The sequence below is a fragment of the Coregonus lavaretus genome (assembly GCF_964263955.1).
Source record: "Coregonus lavaretus genome assembly, chromosome: 4".
Taxonomy (NCBI): Eukaryota; Metazoa; Chordata; class Actinopteri; order Salmoniformes; family Salmonidae; genus Coregonus; species Coregonus lavaretus.
Genome location: NC_139991.1, coordinates 41,131,549 through 41,156,242, shown reverse-complemented (window position 1 = coordinate 41,156,242; position 24,694 = coordinate 41,131,549). Strand labels below are relative to the sequence as shown.

General features: G+C 41.9%; 1 protein-coding gene across 1 annotated transcript in view; it reads left to right on the top strand.

The window, feature by feature from the left end:
* Positions 1 to 24,694, top strand: part of amacr (alpha-methylacyl-CoA racemase) — a 32,478-nt gene that overhangs the window by 6,526 nt on the left and 1,258 nt on the right. Inside the window, exons 4-5 of the mRNA XM_084160145.1 lie at positions 6,159 to 6,319; positions 23,182 to 23,368. Of these exons, the coding sequence (XP_084016271.1) occupies positions 6,159 to 6,319; positions 23,182 to 23,368 (348 nt within the window). The remainder of the gene's footprint in view (positions 1 to 6,158; positions 6,320 to 23,181; positions 23,369 to 24,694) is intronic.

Below are 24,694 nucleotides of genomic sequence, written 5' to 3'. Positions count from 1 at the left end.
GGAGTTATGGCTGATTTTGAAATTGGCTCTCTAGTCTCCTTTTCACCTCATTTAACACCTGATTAACAAAAAGTACATCTCAATAGGTGGTCCAGGTAAGTCATGACATAGCATAAGTGGGGGTGTGTCCAATGTTTTTTTGTGTGTGTGTAATTTACTGTATTTACTTGCGATATCGCTTTTCAACAGTAAAAGTAAAACAATCGCTGGAGGATGTCTTTAAGACAAGAACATCAACCCTGTTATGTCAACCCTGTTACGTATCTGTGTCAATAACGCAAAATTAACTTGCTAACAACCTGTTGTCGAATTCGTGTGGCTGTCGTCATCAACCGGAAACAGGGTATGCTATCATTTGACTTTTAAAATAAAATTCCACTTAATTACTCAAAATGACGGCGTCGACACGGCCACGACTTTTCACTGTGGAAGAGGATGTATCTGGTAATACACTTTGAAAGCGATGATGTCGAGGTGAGTGAAATAAGTAAACAGCAGATATAAAGTATCAGTCAAAAGTCTGGACACACCTACTCATTCAAGGGTTTTTTCTTTATTTGTTTACTATTTTCTACATTGTAGAATAATAGTGAAGACATCAAAACTATGAAATAACACATATGGAATCATGTAGTAACCAAAAAAGTGTTAAACAAATCAAAATATATTTTAGATTTTAGATTCTTCAAAGTAGCCACCCTTTGCCTTGATGGCAGGTTTGCATAACAAACTTCCCTTATCCACCACCTTACTGATCAACGCCCGGTCACTGAGGGTGAAAGCGGATGAGCTGTCAGCGAATCTGCGCTTCCAACATGAATACTAGGAGGCCTGTTTGCTGGCGTTTACTGAGTCTTGGCTGGATGACAGAGTCCCGGACAGGGAAGTGGAGCTGGCAGGTGGTGTAAATCGATCCTGGTAAGCGAGAGACTCTGTACCCTCGACATTGAACTGCTTTCTGTCTCACTGCGACCCTATTATCTGCCCCTTGAGCTCCCCCAATTGTTTGTTACCGTTGTGTACATTCAACCAGAAGCTAATACAGCAAAGGCATCATAGATTATTTATAATCTGTCACAGAAAGTGGATTCCATCTCCCCGACGCACCTACATTTATTTTACGGTATTTTAACAACTGCACTTTGCACAAGATCCTGCGCACGTACCACCAGTATGTGAAATGTCACACCAGGAAAAATAAGACTCTTGATTTGTGCTATGGGACAATACCAAATGCTTTCTCTGCCACCACCAGACCTCCCCTGGGGACATCAGACCACAATGTTGTCTACCTCCGGCCAACCGACTGTCGGCTCCTGGAGAGGGAGAAACCTACAGTTAAAACTGTCCAGATCTGGAACAACAATAGTATCACTCGTCTCCAAGGGTATTTTGACTGTACTATGTGGAAGGTATGAGGACAGCAGCTCTGATCTTAACGAACTCACAGACTATGTAAAGTTCTGTGTTGAGTCAGTTGTGCCTACCTGTAAAATCTTCCCTAACAATAAGCCTTGGGTATCAAAAAATCTAAAATCACTACTTAATAGGAAGAAGGCAGTTTATGCTGAGGGCAATAGACAGGCTTTAAGAGATGTACAACATGATACTGGTAGACAAGGAGGCATACAAGCAAAGGGTGGAGAGGACCCTCTCCTCAGGAAACTCAAGGGTGGCCTGGCAGGGGATTAAATCCATGGCTAGTGCCCCCCACATAGGCAGGGGAAAGACCAATGCTGACTTTGGGAGACATGAGGGCCAAAACATGGCTAATCAACTAAATGTTTTCTTCTCAAGATTTGAATCCGATGGCTTTGTGTCTGAGGTAAAACAAATGGAAGCATCATTACAAATGTTTGAGGGTTGTTGTTAAACAGGCTGATGTTGTGAAGTTGTTCAGGGGATGTAATGCACACAAGTCCAGGCCCAGACAAAATAAGTGGACATGTGTTGAAGCACTGTGCTGAACAATTAAGTGGTGTTTTTACAGACATTTTCCAATCCTTGCTTGACCAGCAACACGTGCCAGCATTGTGGAAAAACTCTATAATAATTATACCCATTCCTAAAGCATCTAATCCCTCTGTGCTGAATGACTGCCGCCCTGTCGCCTTCACATCCTTAGTAATGAAATGCTTTGAGAAAATTGTGAAAAGTCATATTCTCAGTGCCAACCAGAAGCTCTTCGACCCGTTTCAGTTTGCCTATCAGCCCAGCAGAGGAGTTGACGATGCCGTTCTTACGCTCCTCAACATGGTCTATAGACATCTAGAGGGCGCCAAATCCCATGTCAGTGTTCTGTTTGTTGACTTTTCTTCTGCCTTCAACACAATCCAGTCTTACATTCTGGTACAGAGACTCATAAGTGACTTCTCCTTAGATGGAGGGCTGGTTTTGTGGCTGTTGGACTTACTGAGCCAGAGGTCACAGCGGGTCAAGGTGGGTCCCCACGTGTCGGACATACGCACCACCAACATGTGTTTTGTCCCCACTCCTGTACATCTTGTACACTAATAGTTGTACTAGTTCCCATCCTGACAGACACCTAGTTAAGTTTGCTGATGACACTGCCTTGATCAGCCTGTTGTATGATGACGAGGAACACCATGGCCCGGTCCTAAAATGACTTTGTAGAGTGGTGTGATGAATCACACTTGGTCCTCAATACCAACAAGACCAAAGAGATGTGCATAGACTTCAGGAAGTGAACAACACCTACTTCTGCAACATGTATCAGAGGTCAGAACATAGAGATTGTAGAGGAATACAAATATTGGGTGTCCTCTTGGACAATAAGCTTCAGAGGAGTAAATGTACAGACCTGATCTACAAAAAGAGTCAACAGAGACTGTACTTTCTCAAAAATGTTGACTGTACTATACTGACTTTTTGTATTGTTTGTTGGTTTGGCAATGCCACTGGATTGTCACAGCAGCAAGCAATGTATTTGGAGTCAAACAGACAGGCTTGGATGAGATCTTTAAGGTCAGGGCCCTCAGCAAGGCTCACAAAATTATTTCAGACCCAAGCCACCCCCTGCTCCCGGACTTTGAACTACTCCCCTCTGGGTGCAGGTATAGGGCAGCCCCCGGCAGGAATAACAGAACTAGACAATAATTTGTGCCAGGTGTGATATCCCTCCTAAACAGCTTGGGCTAATGTTCCTATCGACCCAGTAAGGCCAGCAGGCTAGTCTCTTTTTTTTTATTGGTATGTAACTGTTATGAATGTTGTATTGTACATTTGTTTTCTACTGTATTTAAACGCCACTTTAAACGTGTATCTGATACTGCAACAAAATTTCCCAATGAGGACAATAAAGTCAGTAAGTAAGTTGTTTGCATTTTTACATTGTTACAGAAGTAAAAATGTTTGTCAATACAATAGCCTACTTTGTTTGGGTGCATTTAGACTTTATCTAATAATTATAGCATTTACTGAATTGTTGTCAAAGTGCTATTTTTACATTTTATGCCACTTTGTAGGGTGGAGCCGTGCTTCAAGAAGTTTCATGGCATGTTGTAGGCTAAATGCAAACACTGACATTAATTTGTCCTACAAATCTTATAGGGAAATTGGGTTTTGAAATACTTATATTGTCCTCTGGTCACATTTAAATAATATTTTAAAGTATAATATAATTATACTTTTTGAGTGAGTAATTTAGTCAAATTTACTACAATTTTAAATACTCTTAGGGTTTTTTGTTGTGTTGAGTGTTAATAGTTTTTTGATAGTGAGTGTCTTTACACAATGGAAGACACTATTGACATGAATGTGGTGTCATGTTTACATTTTAGTCATTTAGCAGACGCCCTTATCCAGAGTAGTGAGTGCATACATTTTCATACTGGTCCCCCGGGGGAATTGAACCAACAACCCTGGTGTTGAAAACGCCATGCTCTGCGAACTGAGCTACACGGGACACTATATTAAAGAAGAGGTTGTGCTCTTTAAAACTAAGTTAATTTGTAATTTGTTCTTTGTTTTTTTGTTTTTTTGTTTGAAATGTGAAAAAATTAGCTTTATCTTTAAAATTCTCAGTAATCTACAGCAGCATTCTAGAATTCTATTGTGGTCTAAAATACATATTTGTATGTTTTAGTGTTAGAGAAAATGTGCATGTTTTTCTAAAGGTCTCTTGATCAAAACATCTGTCCCCACCGCTGTGAACATCTCACTGAGCTCTAGATTGCCTTCCTGAACTCGTTAGGAACTCACCTTTCATCTCATATTAATATTGTCCATATATGACAAACAAAGTGTTTTTTGTTTAAAATCTATGAACTATTTTAGATTAATGGCTATAAATCGATATCTGAATGTGCTATAGGGATGAAACCACTCTCCTGCTGCGCTATGATGTAAGGATTGAAGGCATGTGCTTTGTCAGTGGCTGTGACGTAGGTTTCAGCCAGGAGTTGATGGACAGTCGGACACTTAACAACATTTTTTGTTTTTAATTATATAAGGACTTGCCATTAGACTAGATTTTTTTCAGATCATTTACAGCATCCTTTGTTTATGTACAGTGGGGGAAAAAAGTATTTAGTCAGCCACCAATTGTGCAAGTTCTCCCACTTAAAAAGATGAGAGAGGCCTGTAATTTTCATCATAGGTACACGTCAACTATGACAGACAAATTGAGAAAAAAAAATCCAGAAAATCACATTGTAGGATTTTTAATGAATTTATTTGCAAATTATGGTGGAAAATAAGTATTTGGTCACCTACAAACAAGCAAGATTTCTGGCTCTCACAGACCTGTAACTTCTTGTTTAAGAGGCTCCTCTGTCCTCCACTCGTTACCTGTATTAATGGCACCTGTTTGAACTTGTTATCAGTATAAAAGACACCTGTCCACAACCTCAAACAGTCACACTCCAAACTCCACTATGGCCAAGACCAAAGAGCTGTCAAAGGACACCAGAAACAAAATTGTAGACCTGCACCAGGCTGGGAAGACTGAATCTGCAATAGGTAAGCAGCTTGGTTTGAAGAAATCAACTGTGGGAGCAAGTATTAGGAAATGGAAGACATACAAGACCACTGATAATCTCCCTCAATCTGGGGCTCCACGCAAGATCTCACCCCGTGGGGTCAAAATGATCACAAGATGGTGAGCAAAAATAAGTAACCAAAGTAACAAAGCCTACCATCAGTAACACACTACGCCGCCAGGGACTCAAATCCTGCAGTGCCAAACGTGTCCCCCTGCTTAAGCCAGTACATGTCCAGGCCCGTCTGAAGTTTGCTAGAGTGCATTTGGATGATCCAGAAGAGGATTGGGAGAATGTCATATGGTCAGATGAAACCAAAATAGAACTTTTTGGTAAAAACTCAACTGAGTTGCATCCAAAGAACACCATACCTACTGTGAAGCATGGGGGTGGAAACATCATGCTTTGGGCCTGTTTTTCTGCAAAGGGACCAGGACGACTGATCCGTGTAAAGGAAAGAATGAATGGGGCCATGTATCGTGAGATTTTGAGTGAAAACCTCCTTCCATCAGCAAGGGCATTGAAGATGAAACGTGGCTGGGTCTTTCAGCATGACAATGATCCCAAACACACCGTCCGGGCAACGAAGGAGTGGCTTCGTAAGAAGCATTTCAAGGTCCTGGAGTGGCCTAGCCAGTCTCCAGATCTCAACCCCATAGAAAATCTTTGGAGGGAGTTGAAAGTCCGTGTTGCCCAGCGACAGCCCCAAAACATCACTTCTCTAAAGGAGATCTGCATGGAGGAATGGGCCAAAATACCAGCAACAGTGTGTGAAAACCTTGTGAAGACTTACAGAAAACGTTTGACCTGTGTCATTGCCAACAAAGGGTATATAACAAAGTATTGAGAAACTTTTGTTATTGACCAAATGCTTATTTTCCACCATAATTTGCAAATAAATTCATAAAAAATCCTACAATGTGATTTTCTGGATTTTTTTTTTTCTCATTTTGTCTGTCATAGTTGACGTGTACCTATGATGAAAATTACAGGCCTCTCTCATCTTTTTAAGTGGGAGAACTTGCACAATTGGTGGCTGACTAAATACTTTTTTCCCCCACTGTATGTACCATGGTCCATACGGACATTGAGAAAGGATGATGCATCTCCCTCCATCTCTGCTTCTCTCACTCATGTATTCCTCTCCTCCTTTGTCAGGCTTGTTGTCCATGCTGGGCCGGAGCCATGAGAAGCCCTACGCTCCTCTGAACCTGGTGGCAGACTTTGCAGGCGGGGGTCTGACATGTGCCCTTGGGGTGGTCCTGGCACTGCTGGAGAGGACCAGGTCAGGCAGAGGGCAGGTCATTGACACCAGCATGGTGAGTACAAGATCACATCAGCCCAGTTGAGGTCTGAGCAGATCACAGGCCACATTTACACCCACAGTGCTGTTCTCAGTGCGCTGCCAGGCATCAAAGTACTGTTTTCTGTACACCTCCATATCCTCTAAAGACAATAGTGAGATGATGCTCTATAGCTCCAGGACTGTATATCATAAGATGATAGACATACTGGTTTGTACGTTGCAACATACACATTTTTGCCTAAAGAATGCCATAGGATATAATGTATATTTAACAGTAGATAACTCTGTGACATTGAATGCGGGCTATCAACAACAAATGGTTGTGTTCCTGCCCCTTTAACCTGAACACTGCTCTGACACAGAAATCACAACCACAACACTATCAGCATGTCTTGTGGTTAGCTCAGTACAGTCCCACTACACAGTGCAAAATCGCAGATCAATTCCATCACTGAACCAACCCAGCACCACAATCGCAACTGAAAAAAGTAAAGAATATTGTATCTGTGATATTTTTAAGCATTCTCATGTACAGTACCATGTGAATTTTAAATGCCATTGATGTCCAGTATGGAGATTAGGTAGGATGTGCTAAGTACTTGATTTAGGCAGGAGCTCACCGGAACTGAGTACCTGCACCTTCTATATACTGAACAAAAATATAAACGCAATATGCAACAATTTCAACGATTTTACTGAGGTACAGTTCCATGGAGGAGGGTTTTGGATTTTTTTTTTTTAAGTGGTAGGAATCTGGTTATCTATATATTTATATTTATATACAGTGAGGGGAAAAAAGTATTTGATCCCCTGCTGATTTTGTACGTTTGCCCACTGACAAAGACATGATCAGTCTATAATTTTAATGGTAGGTTTATTTGAACAGTGAGAGACAGAATAACAATAAAAAAAATCCAGAAAAACGGCTGTCAAAAATGTTATAAATTGATTAGCATTTTAATGAGGGAAATAAGTATTTGACCCCCTCTCAATCAGAAAGATTTCTGGCTCCCAGGTAACGAGCTAAGATTTGGAGCACACTCTTAAAGGGAGTGCTCCTAATCTCAGCTTGTTACCTGTATAAAAGACACTTGTCTACAGAAGTAATCAATCAATCAGATTCCAAACTCTCCACCATGGCCAAGACCAAAGAGCTCTCCAAGGATGTCAGGGACAAGATTGTAGTCCTACACAAGGCTGGAATGGGCTACAAGACCATCGCCAAGCAGCTTGGTGAGAAGGTGACAACAGTTGGTGCGATTATTCGCAAATGGAAGAAACACAAAAGAACTGTCAATCTCCCTCTGCCTGGGGCTCCATGCAAGATCTCACCTCGTGGAGTTGCAATGATCATGAGAAAGGTGAGGAATCAGCCCAGAACTACACGGGAGGATCTTGTCAATGATCTCAAGGCAGCTGGGAACATAGTCACCAAGAAAACAATTGGTAACACACTACACCGTGAAGGACTGAAATCCTGCAGCGCCTGCAAGGTCCCCCTGCTCAAGAAAGCACATATACAGGGCCGTCTGAAGTTTGCCAATGAACATCTGAATGATTCAGAGGAGAACTGGGTGAACGTGTTGTGGTCAGATGAGACCAAAATCGAGCTCTTTGGCATCAACTCAACTCTTGTGTTTGGAGGAGGAGGAATGCTGCCTATGACCCCAAGAACACCATCCCCACTGTCAAACATGGAGGTGGAAACATTATGCTTTGGAGGTTTTTCTGCTAAGGGGACAGGACAACTTCACCGCATCAAAGGGACGATGGACGGGGCCATGTACCGTCAAATCTTGGGTGAGAACCTCCTTCCCTCAGCCAGGGCATTGAAAATGGGTTGTGGATGGGTATTCCAGCATGACAATGACTCAAAACACACGGCCAAGGCAACAAAGGAGTGGCTCAAGAAGAAGCACATTAAGGTCCTGGAGTGGCCTAGCCAGTGTCCAGACCCTAATCCCATAGAAAATATGTGAAGGGAGCTGAAGGTTCGAGTTGACAAACGTCAGCCTCGAAACCTTAATGACTTGGAGAAGATCTGCAGATGGGAGTGGGACAAAATCCCTCCTGAGATGTGTGCAAACCTGGTGGCCAACTACAAGAAACGTCTGACCTCTGTGATTGCCAACAAGGGTTTTGCCACCAAGTACTAAGTCATGTTTTGCAGAGGGGTCAAATACTGATTTCCCTCATTAAAATGCAAATCAATTTATAACATTTTTGACATGCGTTTTTCTGGATTTTGTTGTTATTCTGTCTCTCACTGTGCAAATAAACCTACCATTAAAATGATAGACTGATCATGTCTTTGTCAGTGGGCAAACGTACAAAATCAGCAGGGGATCAAATACTTTTTTCCCTCACTGTGTATATATATATATATATATAATCTCTAACTGTAAGTTGCTCTGGATAAGAGCGTCTGCTAAATGACTAAAATGTAATGTAAATGTAAATAGTCTCTGAATAGTTGGGGCGCGAATCTGTTGCATCCCGCAGTGTGTGCGACGTTTGTAAACCATCTGTCAATGATGGCTTTACAGTGGTGTGGTGTTGGACTGATGTTGTTTATCGTGTACCTACCCGCTACAAAAGGACAAAATTATGAAAACGCTGCGGAATCAAATATACAGCAGAGAGTTTCTACTACAATGCAACTCAAACACAAATGCGATGGATATCCCAATGGCCCATCTAATCCCCGATTGTCTGCGAGTGGATTAAATAATAATAAATAATTGGTCATTTAGCAGACGCTCTTATCCAGAGCGACTTACAGGAGCAATTAGGGTTAAGTGCCTTGCTCAAGGGCACATCAACAGATTTTTCACCTAGTCGGCTCTGGGATTAGAACCAGCGACCTTTCGGTTACTGGCACAACGCTCTTACCCACTAGGCTATCTGCCGCCCATTACAAACCCAAATGCAAATGTAAAAAACGCGGGGGAATCAGACAGAGAACAAACTTCCATTACCCACCATCTTACTGATCAACGCCCAGTCACTGAGGGCGAAAGCGGATGAGCCGTCAGCGAATCTGCGCTTCCAACATGAATAGTATTGAGGAGTTCCTGCAACTAAACATGCAATTTCAACGATTTTACTGAGTTACAGTTCATAAAAGGAAATCAGTCAATTGAAATAAATTCATTAGGCCCTAATCTATGGATTTCACATGACTGGATTTCGCAGCCATGGTTGGGCCTGGGAGAACAGTCCCAACCATTTTTGGGCATTTGTGCATAGAATTTGAGAGAAATAAGGTTTTTGTGCGTATGGAACATTTCTGGGATCTTTTATTTCAGCTCATGAAACATGGAACCAACACTTTACATGCTGCGCTTATATTTTTGTTCAGTATATAAACGGTACCGACACTCAAAATGAGTACTAGCACCTATTTCAGTCTAAGTCAAGCACTGGATGTGCTCAAGGTTTGGTTTCATTGACTTTTGCCGCACCACACTGTCATATTTTTATTAGAGCCCCATTTTCATTTTTCAATGAATATATTAACTCCATGATCGCTGTAAACATTACGTTTTGCCTAAGGCTTGTACTTTATTTTTCCTCCAGGCATTGTTGGCACTTTTCTATAGCTTTTCCAAAGTTAGTTACCCCAATTTTAACGTTAATACTATGCATTGAAGAGATATCTCCAAATGTACTTCCCAAAAAATTACACGGTTTTAGTTACAGGAAAAATCATATTGTAGCTATTCAAATGGATTCTGTAAACCAACAAAGACATGATTATCTTTACGTAGACAGCATCTGTAGGTAAACAAACAGCCGGCTACTTCCTATTCATGCCTGTGATGTAGATGATTGATGCTTTGTCAGTAAGAAGTACATGTAATATGCTGTTACTGCCTCAGCGAGGGTCCATGACAATCACATCATTATTGTTGGTCTGCAAGGCAATTAGCCCTGCCATTTTGTTCAATGGCAACCATCTCAAAATATTTCTTTAATCTAGTGCCACATGCAAACATGAACACAGCTGTGAGGGGTCAGACTGACTGCCGAAAGGTACTTAGCACAGTAGGAGGTCGTTCTTTCTCTTGCTAGAACAAAAGACACCGCCTGCTGCGTACCGACGAACCAGACGTTTCTACATGTAGAAGCCTGCCCGTCAGTGGCCGACAACTTAACTTTGAGCTAATCAGAGAGCACTGACCTCCGCGTTACAACAAAAGGAAAAAAGAGGGACCCTTTCCCATTGGAATCCACTCCCTTTTCATCTGAATTGTTCTAACTAAAACAATAAAGCTGCATAATAAATATTTTTATTCTAGATTAACTCTTTACATATTTTACATCTAGCTAAGGAGTTTTGTTCCTTGACAAAGCATTTTTTGTTATGTTTGGCAATGTGCACTTTCTCATTAGTTAGCTAGCTAACGTTAGCTTGCTAACTGAACCAGGCAGTGTCACACATTCTAATGAAACAAATAGGGTTGTAAGTGCTGCACAATAAACACAACACTAAATGCTTTACAAGCTAGCTATCTAGCAAGATGAAATAATTTAATTCACTCTCCATTATCCCATACTGCCAGTGCCAGTTCGCTTGCTAGCTAACGTTAGCTAAATGGTTAGCATTTCCATTTGGCAGATAGCACAACATAGCTAGCTAGCTACTCCACTGAATCTCTGCAGCTAACAGGCAGTTGCTTAATTGAAAAACGAATCCATTGTGATTTAATTATAATGTTGCTAGCTAAGATAGTTATCTAGCTAGTTGTGGCCATCTGGCTAGTATCAATAAAGGCTTATTATAAACTCTAGCTAGCTAGCTAGCTAGCTAGCAACAACACTAGCGCCAAAGACAGTACTGTGTGAAGATGGGCAGAAACTGCATCTCCAATAGAAATCCCCTATCACATTTGTAGGCGATGTCATGGCGACGTTGGCTAGCTAAACTCATGCGCAGAAACATGTAATCGGGTCTAATGGTCGTCTCGCACCGAACTGCGCATGTGCAGGCCGTTAAATCAAAGGCACTCCTTCGATATGAAGTTGTTTTTGACAAACATGAAAACGTGTGTCACTTTTACGAGGTTGGAGTAATAACATGTTCAACTACTTAAGACATTAGCTCGAATCTAGTTTGTGCCTTTAGATTTTAGAGAAAATAACAACTAAGGAAGAATTTTTCACTTCTCTCATTGACTTTTCAAACCCCAAACCCTTGCCTGGTCTGCTTGGTCTGTTTCGCAAGAGTGCTCGGAAGTCTCGTGATGTTCCGCCTCTGGGTTTAGAAACTCTGTGCTAGTGCAGCTTGCTATTTGGCTAACATTAGCTATATAGCTACAAATGTAGAAGCAGGCAAAAATAATGCTACTGCCACCTTGTGGTCTGGAGTATTTTAACGAGGCTGATGGTGGATGATCTGTTCTATGTGAACAACAAAACATTTACTGCCGATACTCTTGGCAGAGGTGCTAAGTACCTATCGACATGCCCGGTCCTGGCCGTTCTGCCGTCCAAGGCGAGACAAAATAATTGCTGCCCTCCTATCCCCACAAAACTAGGATAGTGTAGTCGGCCTGCAATGCAGTTTTATGAGTGCCCATCCATGTCATACCATTTGTAAAATAGGCAGTTTCATTGGCTTTATTAGCCTAATCCTGATTTCATGACCAAGGCTTAAGACTAATAATTCTGGCTATTTAAGATCTGCATATCAGCTACCCAAGTTTATCAGCAGTTATTTTGAGCCTATTTGCGATGAGAATCAATGTGTTTACACAGCGGGAAATGCAGAAGTATTTTCTTTGCTATGATCAGCTCGTCAAAAATTGATATATAGAAATCTCTGACAATTTAGCAGGAGTGAAACTCCCGGACAGCAGTCATGAGTAGCCAAATTTTACATGAAGTCATAAGATCAGCCACGATGGCTAAGTTTCCACCTCCTGAAAACTTTGACTTCAGTTGCCCAGAACACTGGCCAGAATGGCTCCAACGGTTTCATCATTATAGGTAGAAACTAAGGTAAACAAAGAGGGAGGAGAGGTACAGGTCTGTACTATGCTCTATTTGCTGGGGAAGGAAGCTGAACAAGTTTTCAAGACGTTCACTTTTACCATGGAGGAGGATCAGAACGATTTATGAGACTGTTATGAGTGAACTGGACATTATTAGAGGCCGCTTTCATCATCGCGCCCAAAAGTCAGAAGCCTGCACGAGAAATAGATCAGAAGCCTGCACGAGAAATACATCAGAAGCCTACACGAGCTAGCTGATTCATGCGCTTTCGACACTGCCAAAAAGGAAAATATCCCGGACAGGTTGGTCATAGGGATATTAGATAAGGATTTGTCAGAGAAGCTTCAGCTAATGCCGGACTTGATGCTCGACAAAGCGGTAGAGCTTGTGAGACAGTCGGAGCAAGTAAAAGGGCATATTAGCGAACAAGGGGCTGATGCTAACGGTGCACAGCTCAGTGAAGTAGCATACAAACGCACGTCGCACAATGAGAAACGGAGACAAAACAAAGGGGCCAAAGAAAAAGGACACAATGTGAACATGACAGGACGCTTCAGATGTAGTAAAGCTAAAGAGGACAGATGTGCTGCTAGGAATGCAGAATGTAGGAAGCTGGGATATTTTTCGGTTCTTTGTCGCTTCCGTGTGGTCAAAGAGGTTACTGCAGCCAACTGGGGAGGAGAAGAGGATGAGTTCTATTTCCTGGGAAAGTCACAGATGTTGATGACTCAAACAATGCATGGACAGTGGAAACTGCCAATAAAATGTACTTTAAAAGACGTTTAGGTTGACACAGGCAGATACAATTGTCATCAGAAAAGACTTATAGCACACTAAAAAATATGCCACCACTGAAGAGCACAGTAACTAGACAGCCCAGGGGGTGAACTGAACTGTATGGGTCACTATACATTTACTAATATTTGGAAAGGACAGCAGTTTAGGTTCAAAATGTATGTCATAAAGGGGTCAAATGTTAGCCATCTGCCAGGCTGTAATGTAGATGTTGCAATGGGCTTAGTAAAGAGAACAGAAGAAATCAAAAGCACAGAGGAGCTTAACATATTTATAATGCCTTTTGGAAGGTACTGTTTCAGCAGACTTCCATTTTTGGAATCACTAGTGCCCCAGACATCTTCCAGCGTGAGATTACAGGGCTCCTGAAGGACTAAGAGGGCGTGGCCATTTACGTGGATGATATCCTTATAGTCTCAGACACACCAGAGGATCATGATGTGAGACTCCTATACACACTGAAGGAAGCAGGTTTGAAGCTCAACCAAGACAAATGTCTACTGCGACAGAAACGTCTCAACTAGCTATGACATTGCTTTGACGAGAATGGCATGCCGTCACCCAGCTGGAGCCACCAAGCAACATGACTGATCTGAGGATCCTTCTGGGTATGATCCACTGCCTAGGCATGTACCTACCGGGTCTAGCTGATGTCACCAAACCGCTCATCAACCTGATCGAGTGATGCTGCAATGCAGGTGGAGGCCTTTAGGAAGGTAAAGCAACTCGTCACAGTCACCTGTACTGGCATTTTATGACATGACAAAGCCTATCATAGTCAGTGCAGATGCCAGTAGTTATGGGTTAGGCGGGGTCCTACTACAGAAATACGATGGACAGTTAAAGTCAGTCGCTTATTGTTCCAGGACTCTCACAGATGCAGAGAAGCGCTATGCACAGATGGAAAAGGAGTGTCTCGCGGTAGTCTGGGCATGTGAGAAGTTAACCAGATATCTGTATGGCCCAGATGCATTCACACTGCAGTGATATCACAAACCTCTCATTTCACTCCAAAGACCTTGACTTAGTGCCTTTGAGGTGCCAGAGACTGTTGGTGTGAATGATGCGTTATAACCCAACACCCTTTCCAGACATCCGCAGGCAGCTGTTACATGAGAGATCGCAGAGCTGACCAGTATAATCGAGGCCTATGAGGCCATGCTGTATGAACTGCATCCTATCTCCCCCACCAAGTTTGACGTCGTCAAGAAGCAGACACAACAGGATGCAGAGCTGCAGATGGTGAAACACTGTGACAACAAGATGACCTAAGTATGCAGTCAAAGTGCCAGACAAGGTAAAAGCCTACTACACCTCCCGACAGCACATCTCAAGAACTAGTGTTGTATGGTAATAGAATAGTAGTGCCACAAAACATGAGAAATGAGATGTTAGAGCGCATACATGACACAGTCATTAGGGCATTTGTGAAGTGCTGGGAGGGAAGTAGTGTGTGGTGGCCTGGAATAAGTAAACACATCCAGCAAATAGTCAGTACATGCAAACACTGTCAGGAGTCCAAATCTATTCAGAGGAGGGAAGCTCTGATCACCACTCCACTCCCCAGTCGCCCATGGGAAAGAGTAGCAGCTGACATATGTGAACTCAACAAGCAAAACTACTCGGTAGTTGTGGAATACACTATATATACATAAGTATGTGGACACCCCTTCAAATTAGTGGATTCGGCTATTTCAACCACACCTGTTGCTGACAGGTGTATAAAATGGAGCACACAGCAATACAATCTCAGACAAACATTAGCAGTAGAATGGCCTTACTGAAGAGCTCAGTGACTTTCAACGTGGCACGGTCATAGGATACCACCTTTCCAACAAGTCAGTTCGTCAAATTTCTGCTATGGTAGAGCTTCCCCGGTCAACTGTAAGTGCTGTTATTGTGAAGTGGAAATGTCTGGGAGCAACAACTGCTCAGCCGCGAAGTGGTAGGCCACACAAGTGCTAAAGTGCGTAGCGCGTAAAAATCATTTGTCCTCGGTTGCAACACTCAATACCAAGTTCCAAACTGCCTCTGGAAGCAACGAAAGTACAAGAATTGTTAGTCGGGAGCTTCATGAAATGGGTTTCCACATTGATACATTCAATTGATTGCACATGATTTGGAAAGACACACACCTGTCTATATAAGGTTCCATAGTTGACAGTGCATGTCAGAGCAAAAACCAAGCCATGAGGTCGAAGGAATTGTCCATAGAGCTCAAAGACAGGATTGTGTTGAGGCACAGATCTGGCGAAGGGTACCAAAAAATGTCTGCAGCATTGAAGGTCCCCAAGACCACAGTGGCCTCCATCATTCTTAAATGGAAGAAGTTTGGAACCACCAAGACTCTTCCTAGAGCTGGCTGCCTGGCCAAACTGAGCAATCGGGGGAGAAGGGCCTTGGTCAGGGAGGTGACCAAGAACACGATGGTCGCTCTGACAGAGCTCTACAGTTCCTCTGTGGAAATGGGAGAACCTTCCAGAAGGACAACCATCTCTGCAACACTCCACCAATCAGGTCTTTATGGTAGAGTGGCCAGATGGAAGCCACTCCTCAGTAGAAGGCACATGACAGCCCGCTTGGAGATTGACAAAAGGCACCTAAAGACTCTCAGACCAATCAGAGTCTGATGAAATCAAGATTAAACTCTTTGGCCTGAATGCCAAGCGTCAAGTCTGGAGGAAACCTGGCACCATCCCAACTGTGAAGCATGGTGGAGGCAGCATGCTGTGGGATGTTTTTCAGCGGCAGGGACTGGGAGACTAGTCAGGATCGAAGGAAAGTTGAATGGAGCAAAGTACAGAGCGATCCTTGATGAAAACCTGCTGCAGGCGAAGGTTCAACCTTCAAACAGGACAACGACCCTAAGCACACAGCCAAGACAACACAGGAGTGGCTTCGGGACAAGTCTCTGAATGTCTTGAGTGGCCCAGCCAGAGCATGTACTTGAGCCCGATCGAACGTCTCTGGAGAGACCTGAAAATAGGTGTGCAGCAACGCTCCCCATCCAACCTGACAGAGCTTGAGAGGATCTGCAGAGAAGAATGGGAGAACGTCCCCAAATACAGGTATGCCAAGCTTGTAGCGTCGTACCCAAGAAGACTTGAGGCTGTAATTGCTGCCAAAGCCACTTCAATAAAGTACTGAGTAAAGGGTCCGAATACTTATGTAAGTGTGATTTTTCCGTTTTTTATTTTAAATAAATTAGCAAAAATGTCTAAAAACCTGTTTTTGCTTTGTCATTATGGGGTATTGTGTGTAGATTGATGAGGGGAAAAAAAGTATTATATTTTAGAATAAGGCTGTAACCTAACAAAATGTGGAAAAAGTCAAGTGGTCTGAATACTTTCCGACAGTACCGGTCAAAAGTTTGGACACACCTACTCATTCCAGGGTTTTTCTTTATTTTTTCTATTTTCTACATTGTAGAATAATAGTAAAGACATCAAAACTTTGAAATAACACATATGGAATCATGTAGTAACCAAAAATGTGTTAAACAAATCAAAATATATTTGAGATTTGAGATTCTTCAAATAGCCACCCTTTGCCTTGATGACAGCTTTGCACACTGTTGGCATTCTCTCAACCAGCTTCATAATGTAGTCACCTGGAATGCATTTCAATTAACAGGTGTGCCTCGTTAACCTCTACGGGATTGGTGTCACGTATACGGGAAGGTTGAGCTAACGTGCGCTAATGTGATTAGCATGAAGGTTTGCTGTTACTTACATAGACATGTCTTACATGGGTTGAAAGCTTAAATTCTTGTTAATCTAACTGCACTTTCCAATTTACAGTAGCTATTACAGTGAAATAAAATCATGCTATTGTTTGAGGCGATTGCACGACAACAAAAAACTTATCACGGCAACTGGTTTGATACATTCACCTCTGAAGGTAAATAATTCAGTAAACTTCCTCTGATTTGTCATCCTAAGGGTCCCAGAGATAAAATGTAGCATAGTTTTGTTTGATAAGACCCATTTTTATATTCAAATATAGGAACTGGGTTCTACAGTTTGAACCCCTGCTGTCTCTGGCTACACACCCACCCCGCCCGGCCATCTAGATGTGTGAAAGTTGGTGTATAAGCTAATGATCCATCATATATGACATTCCTGGGAGTGTGTAAACTTACATTTTGGATTACCATATCAGATCCCTTAAGCGGTTAAAAGTTAATTTGTGGAATTTCTTTCCTTAATGCGTTTGAGCCAATCAGTTGTGTTGTGGCAAGGTAGTTGTGTTATACAGAAGATAGCCCTATTTGGTAAAAGACCAAGTCCATATTATGGATAGAACAGCTCAAATAAGCAAAGAGAAACGACAGTCCATCATTACTTTAAGACATGAAGGTCAGTCAATACAGAAAGTTCAATAACTTTTAAAGTTTCTTCAAGTGCAGTCGCAAAAACCATCAAGCACTATGATGAAACTGGCTCTCATGGAAGACCCAGAGTTACCTCTGCTGCAGAGGATAAGTTCATTAGAGTTACCAGCCTCAGAAATTGCAGCCCAAATAAATGCTTCACAGAGTTCAAATAACAGACACAGTCCAAATGTGAGATTTTTGGTTCCAACCGCCGGGTCTTTATGAGACGCAGAGTAGGTGAACGGATGATCTCCGCATGTGCGGTTCCCACCGTGAAGCATGGAGGAGGAGGTGTGATGGTGTGGGGGTGCTTTGCTGGTGCCACTGTCTGATTTATTTTTGAATTCAAGGCATACTTAACCAGCATGGCTACAACAGCATTCTGCAGTGATACGCCATCCCATCTGGTTTGCGCTTAGATGAACTATCATTTGTTTTTCAACAGGACAATGACCCAAAACCCACCTCCAGGTTGTGTAAGGGCTATTTGACCAAGAAGGAGAGTGATGGCATGCTGCATCAGATGATCTGGCCTCCACAATCACCCGACCTCAACCAATTGAGATGGTTTGGGATGAGTTGGACCACAGAGTGAAGGAAAAACAGCTAACAAGTGCTCAGCTTATGTGGGAACTCCTTCAAGGCTGTTGGAAAATCATTCCTCATGAACCTGGTTGAGAGAATGCCAAGCGTGTGCAAAGCTGTCGTCAAGGCAAAGGGTGGCTACTTTGAAGAATCTAAAATCTAAATTATATTTTGATTTGTTTAACACTTTTTTGGTTACTACATGATTCCATATGTGTTATTTCATAGTTTTGATGTCATAACTATTTTTCTACCATGTAGAAAATAGTAAAAATAAAGAAAAACCCTTGAATGAGTAGGTGGGTCCAAACCTTTGACTGGTACTATATATATAATATTCTGATCAAAAATATTTACGCAACAATTTCAAAGATTCTACTGAGTTACGGTTCATATAAGGAAATCATTAGGCACTCATCTATGGATTTCACATGACTGGGCAGGGGTGCAGCCATGGGTGGGCCTGGGAGGGCATAATGCTAACCCATTTGGGAGCTTCAACTTGCGACATCTGTGGCATTGTGTCGTGTGACATAACTGTCAAGGTGCACCTGTGTAATGATCATGCTGTTTAATCATCTTCTTGATATGCCTTACCTGTCAGGTGGATGGATTATCTTGGCAAATGAGAAATGGTCACTAACAGGGATTTAAACAAATGTGTGCACAAACTTTGAGAGAAGTAAGCTTTTTGAGCGTATGGAACATTTCTGGGATTTTTTTTTTTCAGCTCATGAAACATGGGACCAGCACTTTACATGTTGCTTTTATATTTTTGTTCAGTGTAGAAATGGCTTACCTTAAAGACATGTCAGGAGAAACTACTCGAGCTAAACTGAAGAACATCTTCGCCAGGTGGGGATGCCCAAATGTGCTAATTACAGACAAAGCTCCCCAGTTTTCAGGTAGAGTTTTGACGCAATTCTAAAGACAGATTTCAGACACATTACCACCTCACTACGTCCAAGCAAATGGTGAGACAGAGAGAGAGCCATGCAGACCGCCAAAAGGATCCTGAAACAGGCTGACCCATTCCTAGCGCTCATGACCTACAGAGCAACGCCACTGCAAGCCACAGGTGTGAGCCCAGCTTGGCAGACATCTCCACACCACAGTCCCCACACTGGAGGCTAACCTACAACTGGCATGGCCAGACCTCCAGCAGGTGAGACGTGTCAACAAGAGAGCAAAGCAGAGCTACAGGCGTGTCTACAACAACATGTGCAACGTCAGAACCCTTCCAGAACTCCAGCCCGGAGTCAACGTCGCCGTGAAGCTGGGTGGTGGAAAAAGGCTGCTCAAAGGCAGCATTAGTGCTTCAACAGTGTGACACACCCACGTCATACTTGGTACAGACAGACAAGGGAGTGCTTCGCAGAAATTGACGCCACCTGAAACCCTTCCAGTGCTCCAGAGACTTCTACAGAGGGTGGAGAGGAACAACCAGAGTGTGACACAGAGTTGCACTTACCTTTTCTTGATGCCGACCTACCTCCTGTCACAGCACCACAGACTCCAGTACACATGACTTCTCGTGGCAGAGTTGTCAAATCACCAGACAAATATGGAGAGTATGGGCAGTAGTTGACACGTAATCTGCACTATGTGGCAGAATAACCCCACTGCAGCTATGAAGGTGACTGGCAGTTTACCCAGCTCACCTTAGGTTAGAATATAGTTAATGTTGAAGAAACAAGAGACTGTTCTAGGGATTATTCGGTTGACCAAAAAGTAGTTGATGTTTGTGTTGATTAACTTTTCAAAACAGTTGTTTACGAATTCATATGTTAAGGAGACAAAAGTTTATTACAGAGTGATGGATATAAACAGTAATTAATGTAATGTGATGTTTTGACACATTTTAGAAACATATCTTAAAAGACTCAAAGAAAGGGTGATGTGTTGTATTGGAACTATTTTATAATAGCGTGTATATTCATGACGTCATAAATGGTGATTAGGCGAGTCAGTCCGCGTGCACCCGTCAAATAGCAAGTCCAGGGAAGACAGTCTCCGGTGTTATGTTGTGTTATGTTGTTTGTTTCTTTAAAGTCAACTAAAAGTGATATTCGCCTCCAGATTCTTCATATAAAGCTTAACTCTACAACTTGAACCTACAAATTCACACCGCATGGAATATCAAAAGAAAACTCGGTGACACTTGTATATCAGATTCCCATGTCATGTTCATCGGACGTCCATTTGCAGATGTACTATTTGCAGGTTTATCTTGTCAATCAGCCTTGTACTTGATGATGCTCAGTGATTACTCACAGTTACAAGTCTGGTGCACCCCCAGGAAGCCTGAGCAAGCAGCTTTATCATGTGGAGATGAGCTTCTCAGTGTTCTACTCATCTACAGTGCCTTCAGGAAGTATTCACACCCCTTGACTTCTTCCACATTTGTTGTGTTGCAGCCTGAATATAAAATTGATTACATTTTAGATTTTTTGACACACAATACCCCATAATGTCAAAGTGGAATTATGTTTTTCATTTTCTTTTAAACAAATTAATTAAAAATGAAAAGCTGAAATGTCTTTAGTCAATAGGTATTCAACCTCTTTGTTATGGCAAGCCTAAAGAAGTTCAGGAGTAAAAATGTGCTTAACAAGTCACATAATAAGTTGCATGGAATTCTACACAGGGACACTCTAAGTCAATCTTAAATGAATCATTGTTTATTAACAGCAAGCTGGAGAGGTCACAGTCAAACTTAGATGCATAAAGTACCGGTCTGAAGTGCGCTCCACCGGGGCAGTCCCGTTTTAGTTCTCTTTATATACTGCTTACACAGACAAGTTACAGTTGAAGTCGGAAGTTTACATACACTTAGGTTGGAGTCATTAAAACTCATTTTTCAATCACTCCACACATTTCTTGTTAACAAACTATAGTTTTGGCAAGTCGGTTAGGACATCTACTTTGTGCGTGACACAAGTAATTTTTCCAACAATTGTTTACAGACAGATTATTTCACTTATAATTCACTGTATCACAATTCCAGTGGGTCAGAAGTTGACTGTGCCTTTAAACAGCTTGGAAAATTCCAGAAAATGATGTCATGGCTTTAGAAGCTTCTGATAGGCTAATTGACATCATTTGAGTCAATTGGAGGTGTACCTGTGGATGTATTTCAAGGCCTACCTTCAAACTCAGTGCCTCTTTGCTTGACATCATGAGAAAATCAAAAGGAATCAGCCAAGACCTCAGAAAATTCATTGTAGACCTCCACAAGTCGGGTTCATCCTTGGGAGCAATTTCCAAATGCCTGAAGGTACCATGTTCATCTGTACAAACAATAGTACACAAGTATAAACACCATGGGACCATGCAGCCGTCATACCGCTCAGGAAGGAGAGGCGTTCTGTCTCCTAGAGATTAATGTACATTGGTGCGAAAAGTGCAAATCAATCCAAGAACAACAGCAAGGACCTTGTGAAGATGCTGGAGGAAACCGGTACAAAAGTATCTATATCCACAGTAAAATGAGTCCTATATCAACATAACCTGATAGGCCGCTCAGCAAGGAAGAAGCCACTGCTCCAAAACCGCCATAAAAAAGCCAGACTAGGGACAAAGATCGTACTTTTTGGAGAAATGTCCTCTGGTCTGATGAAACAAAAATAGAACTGTTTGGCCATAATGACCATCATTATGTTTGGAGGAAAAAGGGGGTGGCTTGCAAGCTGAAGAACACCATCCCAACCATGAAGCACAGGGGTGGCAGCATCATGCTGTGGGGGTGCTTTGCTGCAGGAGGGACTGGTGCACTTCACAAAATAGATGGCATCATGAGGAAGGAAAATTATGTGGATATATTGAAGCAACATCTCAAGACATCAGTCAGGAAGTTAAAGCTTGGTTGCAAATGATTCTTCCAAATGGACAATGACTCCAAGCATATTTCCAAAATTGTGGCAAAATGGCTTAAGGACAACAAAGTCAAGGTATTGGAGTGGCCATCACAAAGCCCTGACCTCAATCCTATAGAAAATTTGTGGGCAGAACTGAAAAAGCACGTGTGAGCAAGGAGGCCTACAAACCTGACACCGTTACACCAGCTCTGTCAGGAGGAATGGGCCAAAATTCACCCAACTTATTGTGGGAAACTTGTGGAAGGCTACCCGAAACGTTTGACCCAAGTTAAACAATTTAAAGGCAATGGTACCAAATACTAATTGAGTGTATGTAAACTTCTGACCCACTGGGAATGTGATGAAAGAAATAAAAGCTGAAATAAATCATTCTCTCTACTATTATTCTGACATTTCACATTCTTAAAATAAAGTGGTGATCCTAACTGACCTAAAACAGGGAATTTTTACTACGATTAAATGTCAGGAATTGTGAAAAACTGAGTTTAAATGTATTTGGCTAAGGTGTATGTAAACTTCCGACTTCAACTGTATATTTGCATGATTTCGCTCATAATTAACGTTTGGTTCATGCATGTGACCGACCAATACCTCATGAGGCTCCTTCTCTCCAAGCTGAGACCTTGAAACTGATATGTCCCTTTCTCAAAACAAGGTTAAGGGCGTACTGCCAAATTGCAGATACTGATGGTGAGGATTCCTCCCAGGCACGTTCAATCAGTCACTTGCATGAACACAGAAATTGGTTATTAGAAAAGCAGAAACATAACATTTTCCATCACTTGCTCTGTGATCATTATCATTACATTTGATTAATTTGGTTATTACTTAAACTATCAAAGGAGTAAGTAAAAAAAATTAACGCATTAAACCACAGACACTTTTAAACCCTTCATTCTGGGTTGTACAATCCAACTTGTAAAACCATGGCTTAAGATCTTTGCTTCATACAGTTACACTTATGCTTCATTACACAATTTCATTTATGGATTCTGGCAATGACATTTCAGCTGGAGCTTTTATCGCGAGTGGCATGTTAATGACAGATCGGTATCTCAATGCATTTGTAGTCTAAGTTACTATACATTTCGCAGTGTGCAGACCTCCACAATCAACTTGATTTAGAGAAATGTAGGCCAGGGATGATGTTGAAATCAGTGCAACTTTGTGTTTGCAGTTTGTATGCCAATCGTAAAAACAGTATATTCATGATCTCTCTAACCTACACCTCCCTATTATTTCCAGGTAGAAGGAGCTGCCTATGTTGGCTCGTTCGTGTGGAAATCTCGTAGTATTGGCATGTGGAACAACTCGCGTGGGGAGAACATGCTGGACAGTGGAGCTCCATTTTATGACACGTACCAGACCTCTGATGGGAAATACATGGCTGTCGGGGCTATTGAGCCACAGTTCTATAACCAACTCATCCATGGTCAGTTTTACTCAACTTTACTTTCACTGATTGTCTTATTTTCTTTCTCTCCTGCTTCTCTCTCCTGCTTCTCTCTCCTGCTTGTCTTTCTCCTGCTTGTCTTTCTCCTGCTCCTCCACCGCTTCTCCCAACTGTCCAGGCAGGCTGATCAGCATCTCTCTGCAGATGATCCCTCCTTCCCTCCCCTGGCATACTGAGCACATCTAACAGTCTGTCATGTATAATGCATATTATACACACACACACACACACACACACACACACACACACACACACACACACACACACACACACACACACACACACACACATCATGCACAGCAAGATAGGGCAAACAACACACACTATTCTTTTTCATGAATGCAAACCGTCTTTCAGCTGTAAAAACCATTTGCATTTTAATAACTGGACAGATACAGTGCCTTCAGAAAGTTTTCACACCCCTTTACTTTTTTCACATGTTGTGTTACAGCCTTCATTTAAAATAATGAAATTGAGAGAAAAAAACAATTTTTTAACACAAGGCCTTATCTACACTGGAATTGCTTATCAAGAAGATGGTGAATGTTCCTGTGTAGCCGAGTTACAGTTTAGACAAGTCTACTTGAAAATCTATAGCAATACCTGAAAATGGTTGTCTAGCAATGATCAACAACCAATTTGACAGAGCTTGAAGAATCTTTTAAAGAATAATGGGCAAATGTTGCACAATCCAGGTGTGGAACGCTCTAAGAGACTTACCCAAAAAGACTCACAGCTGTAATCGCTGCCAAAGGTGCTTCTACAAAGTATTGAATCAGGGTTGTGAATACTTATGTATTTCATTTTCATTAAATTTGCTAAAATGTCTAAAAACATGTTGTCATTATGGGGTATTGTGTGTAGATGGGCAAGAAAATGTGGAATAAGTCAACGGGTATGAATAAATTCTGAAGACACTGTAAATACCCACAGGACACCTCTTGATTAACTAATCTGTATTTGTTTAAAGATTTCTCTAAACTCTCAAATAATGAAGTGTGTCATTCTCACACAGCTTGAATGACACTGTTTGAGCCAGATAAAAGGAATATCAATGATGAACCTTTCTGTAATGTCAAACATTGATGGGTGCTTTTTCATTACCTATGGATTTAGTTTGAATAGATATTACTTATTTTTCCTGTCACTATCTGGGCAAGTGGCAAAGTCATAAACCCTGACTATTTTTAAAATGTCTGTTCTTATTATCTAATTTTAAACCTAACCTTAACCACACTGCTAACCTTATGTCTAAACCTAACCTTACCCTAACCTTAACCACACTGCTAACCTTATGTCTAACCC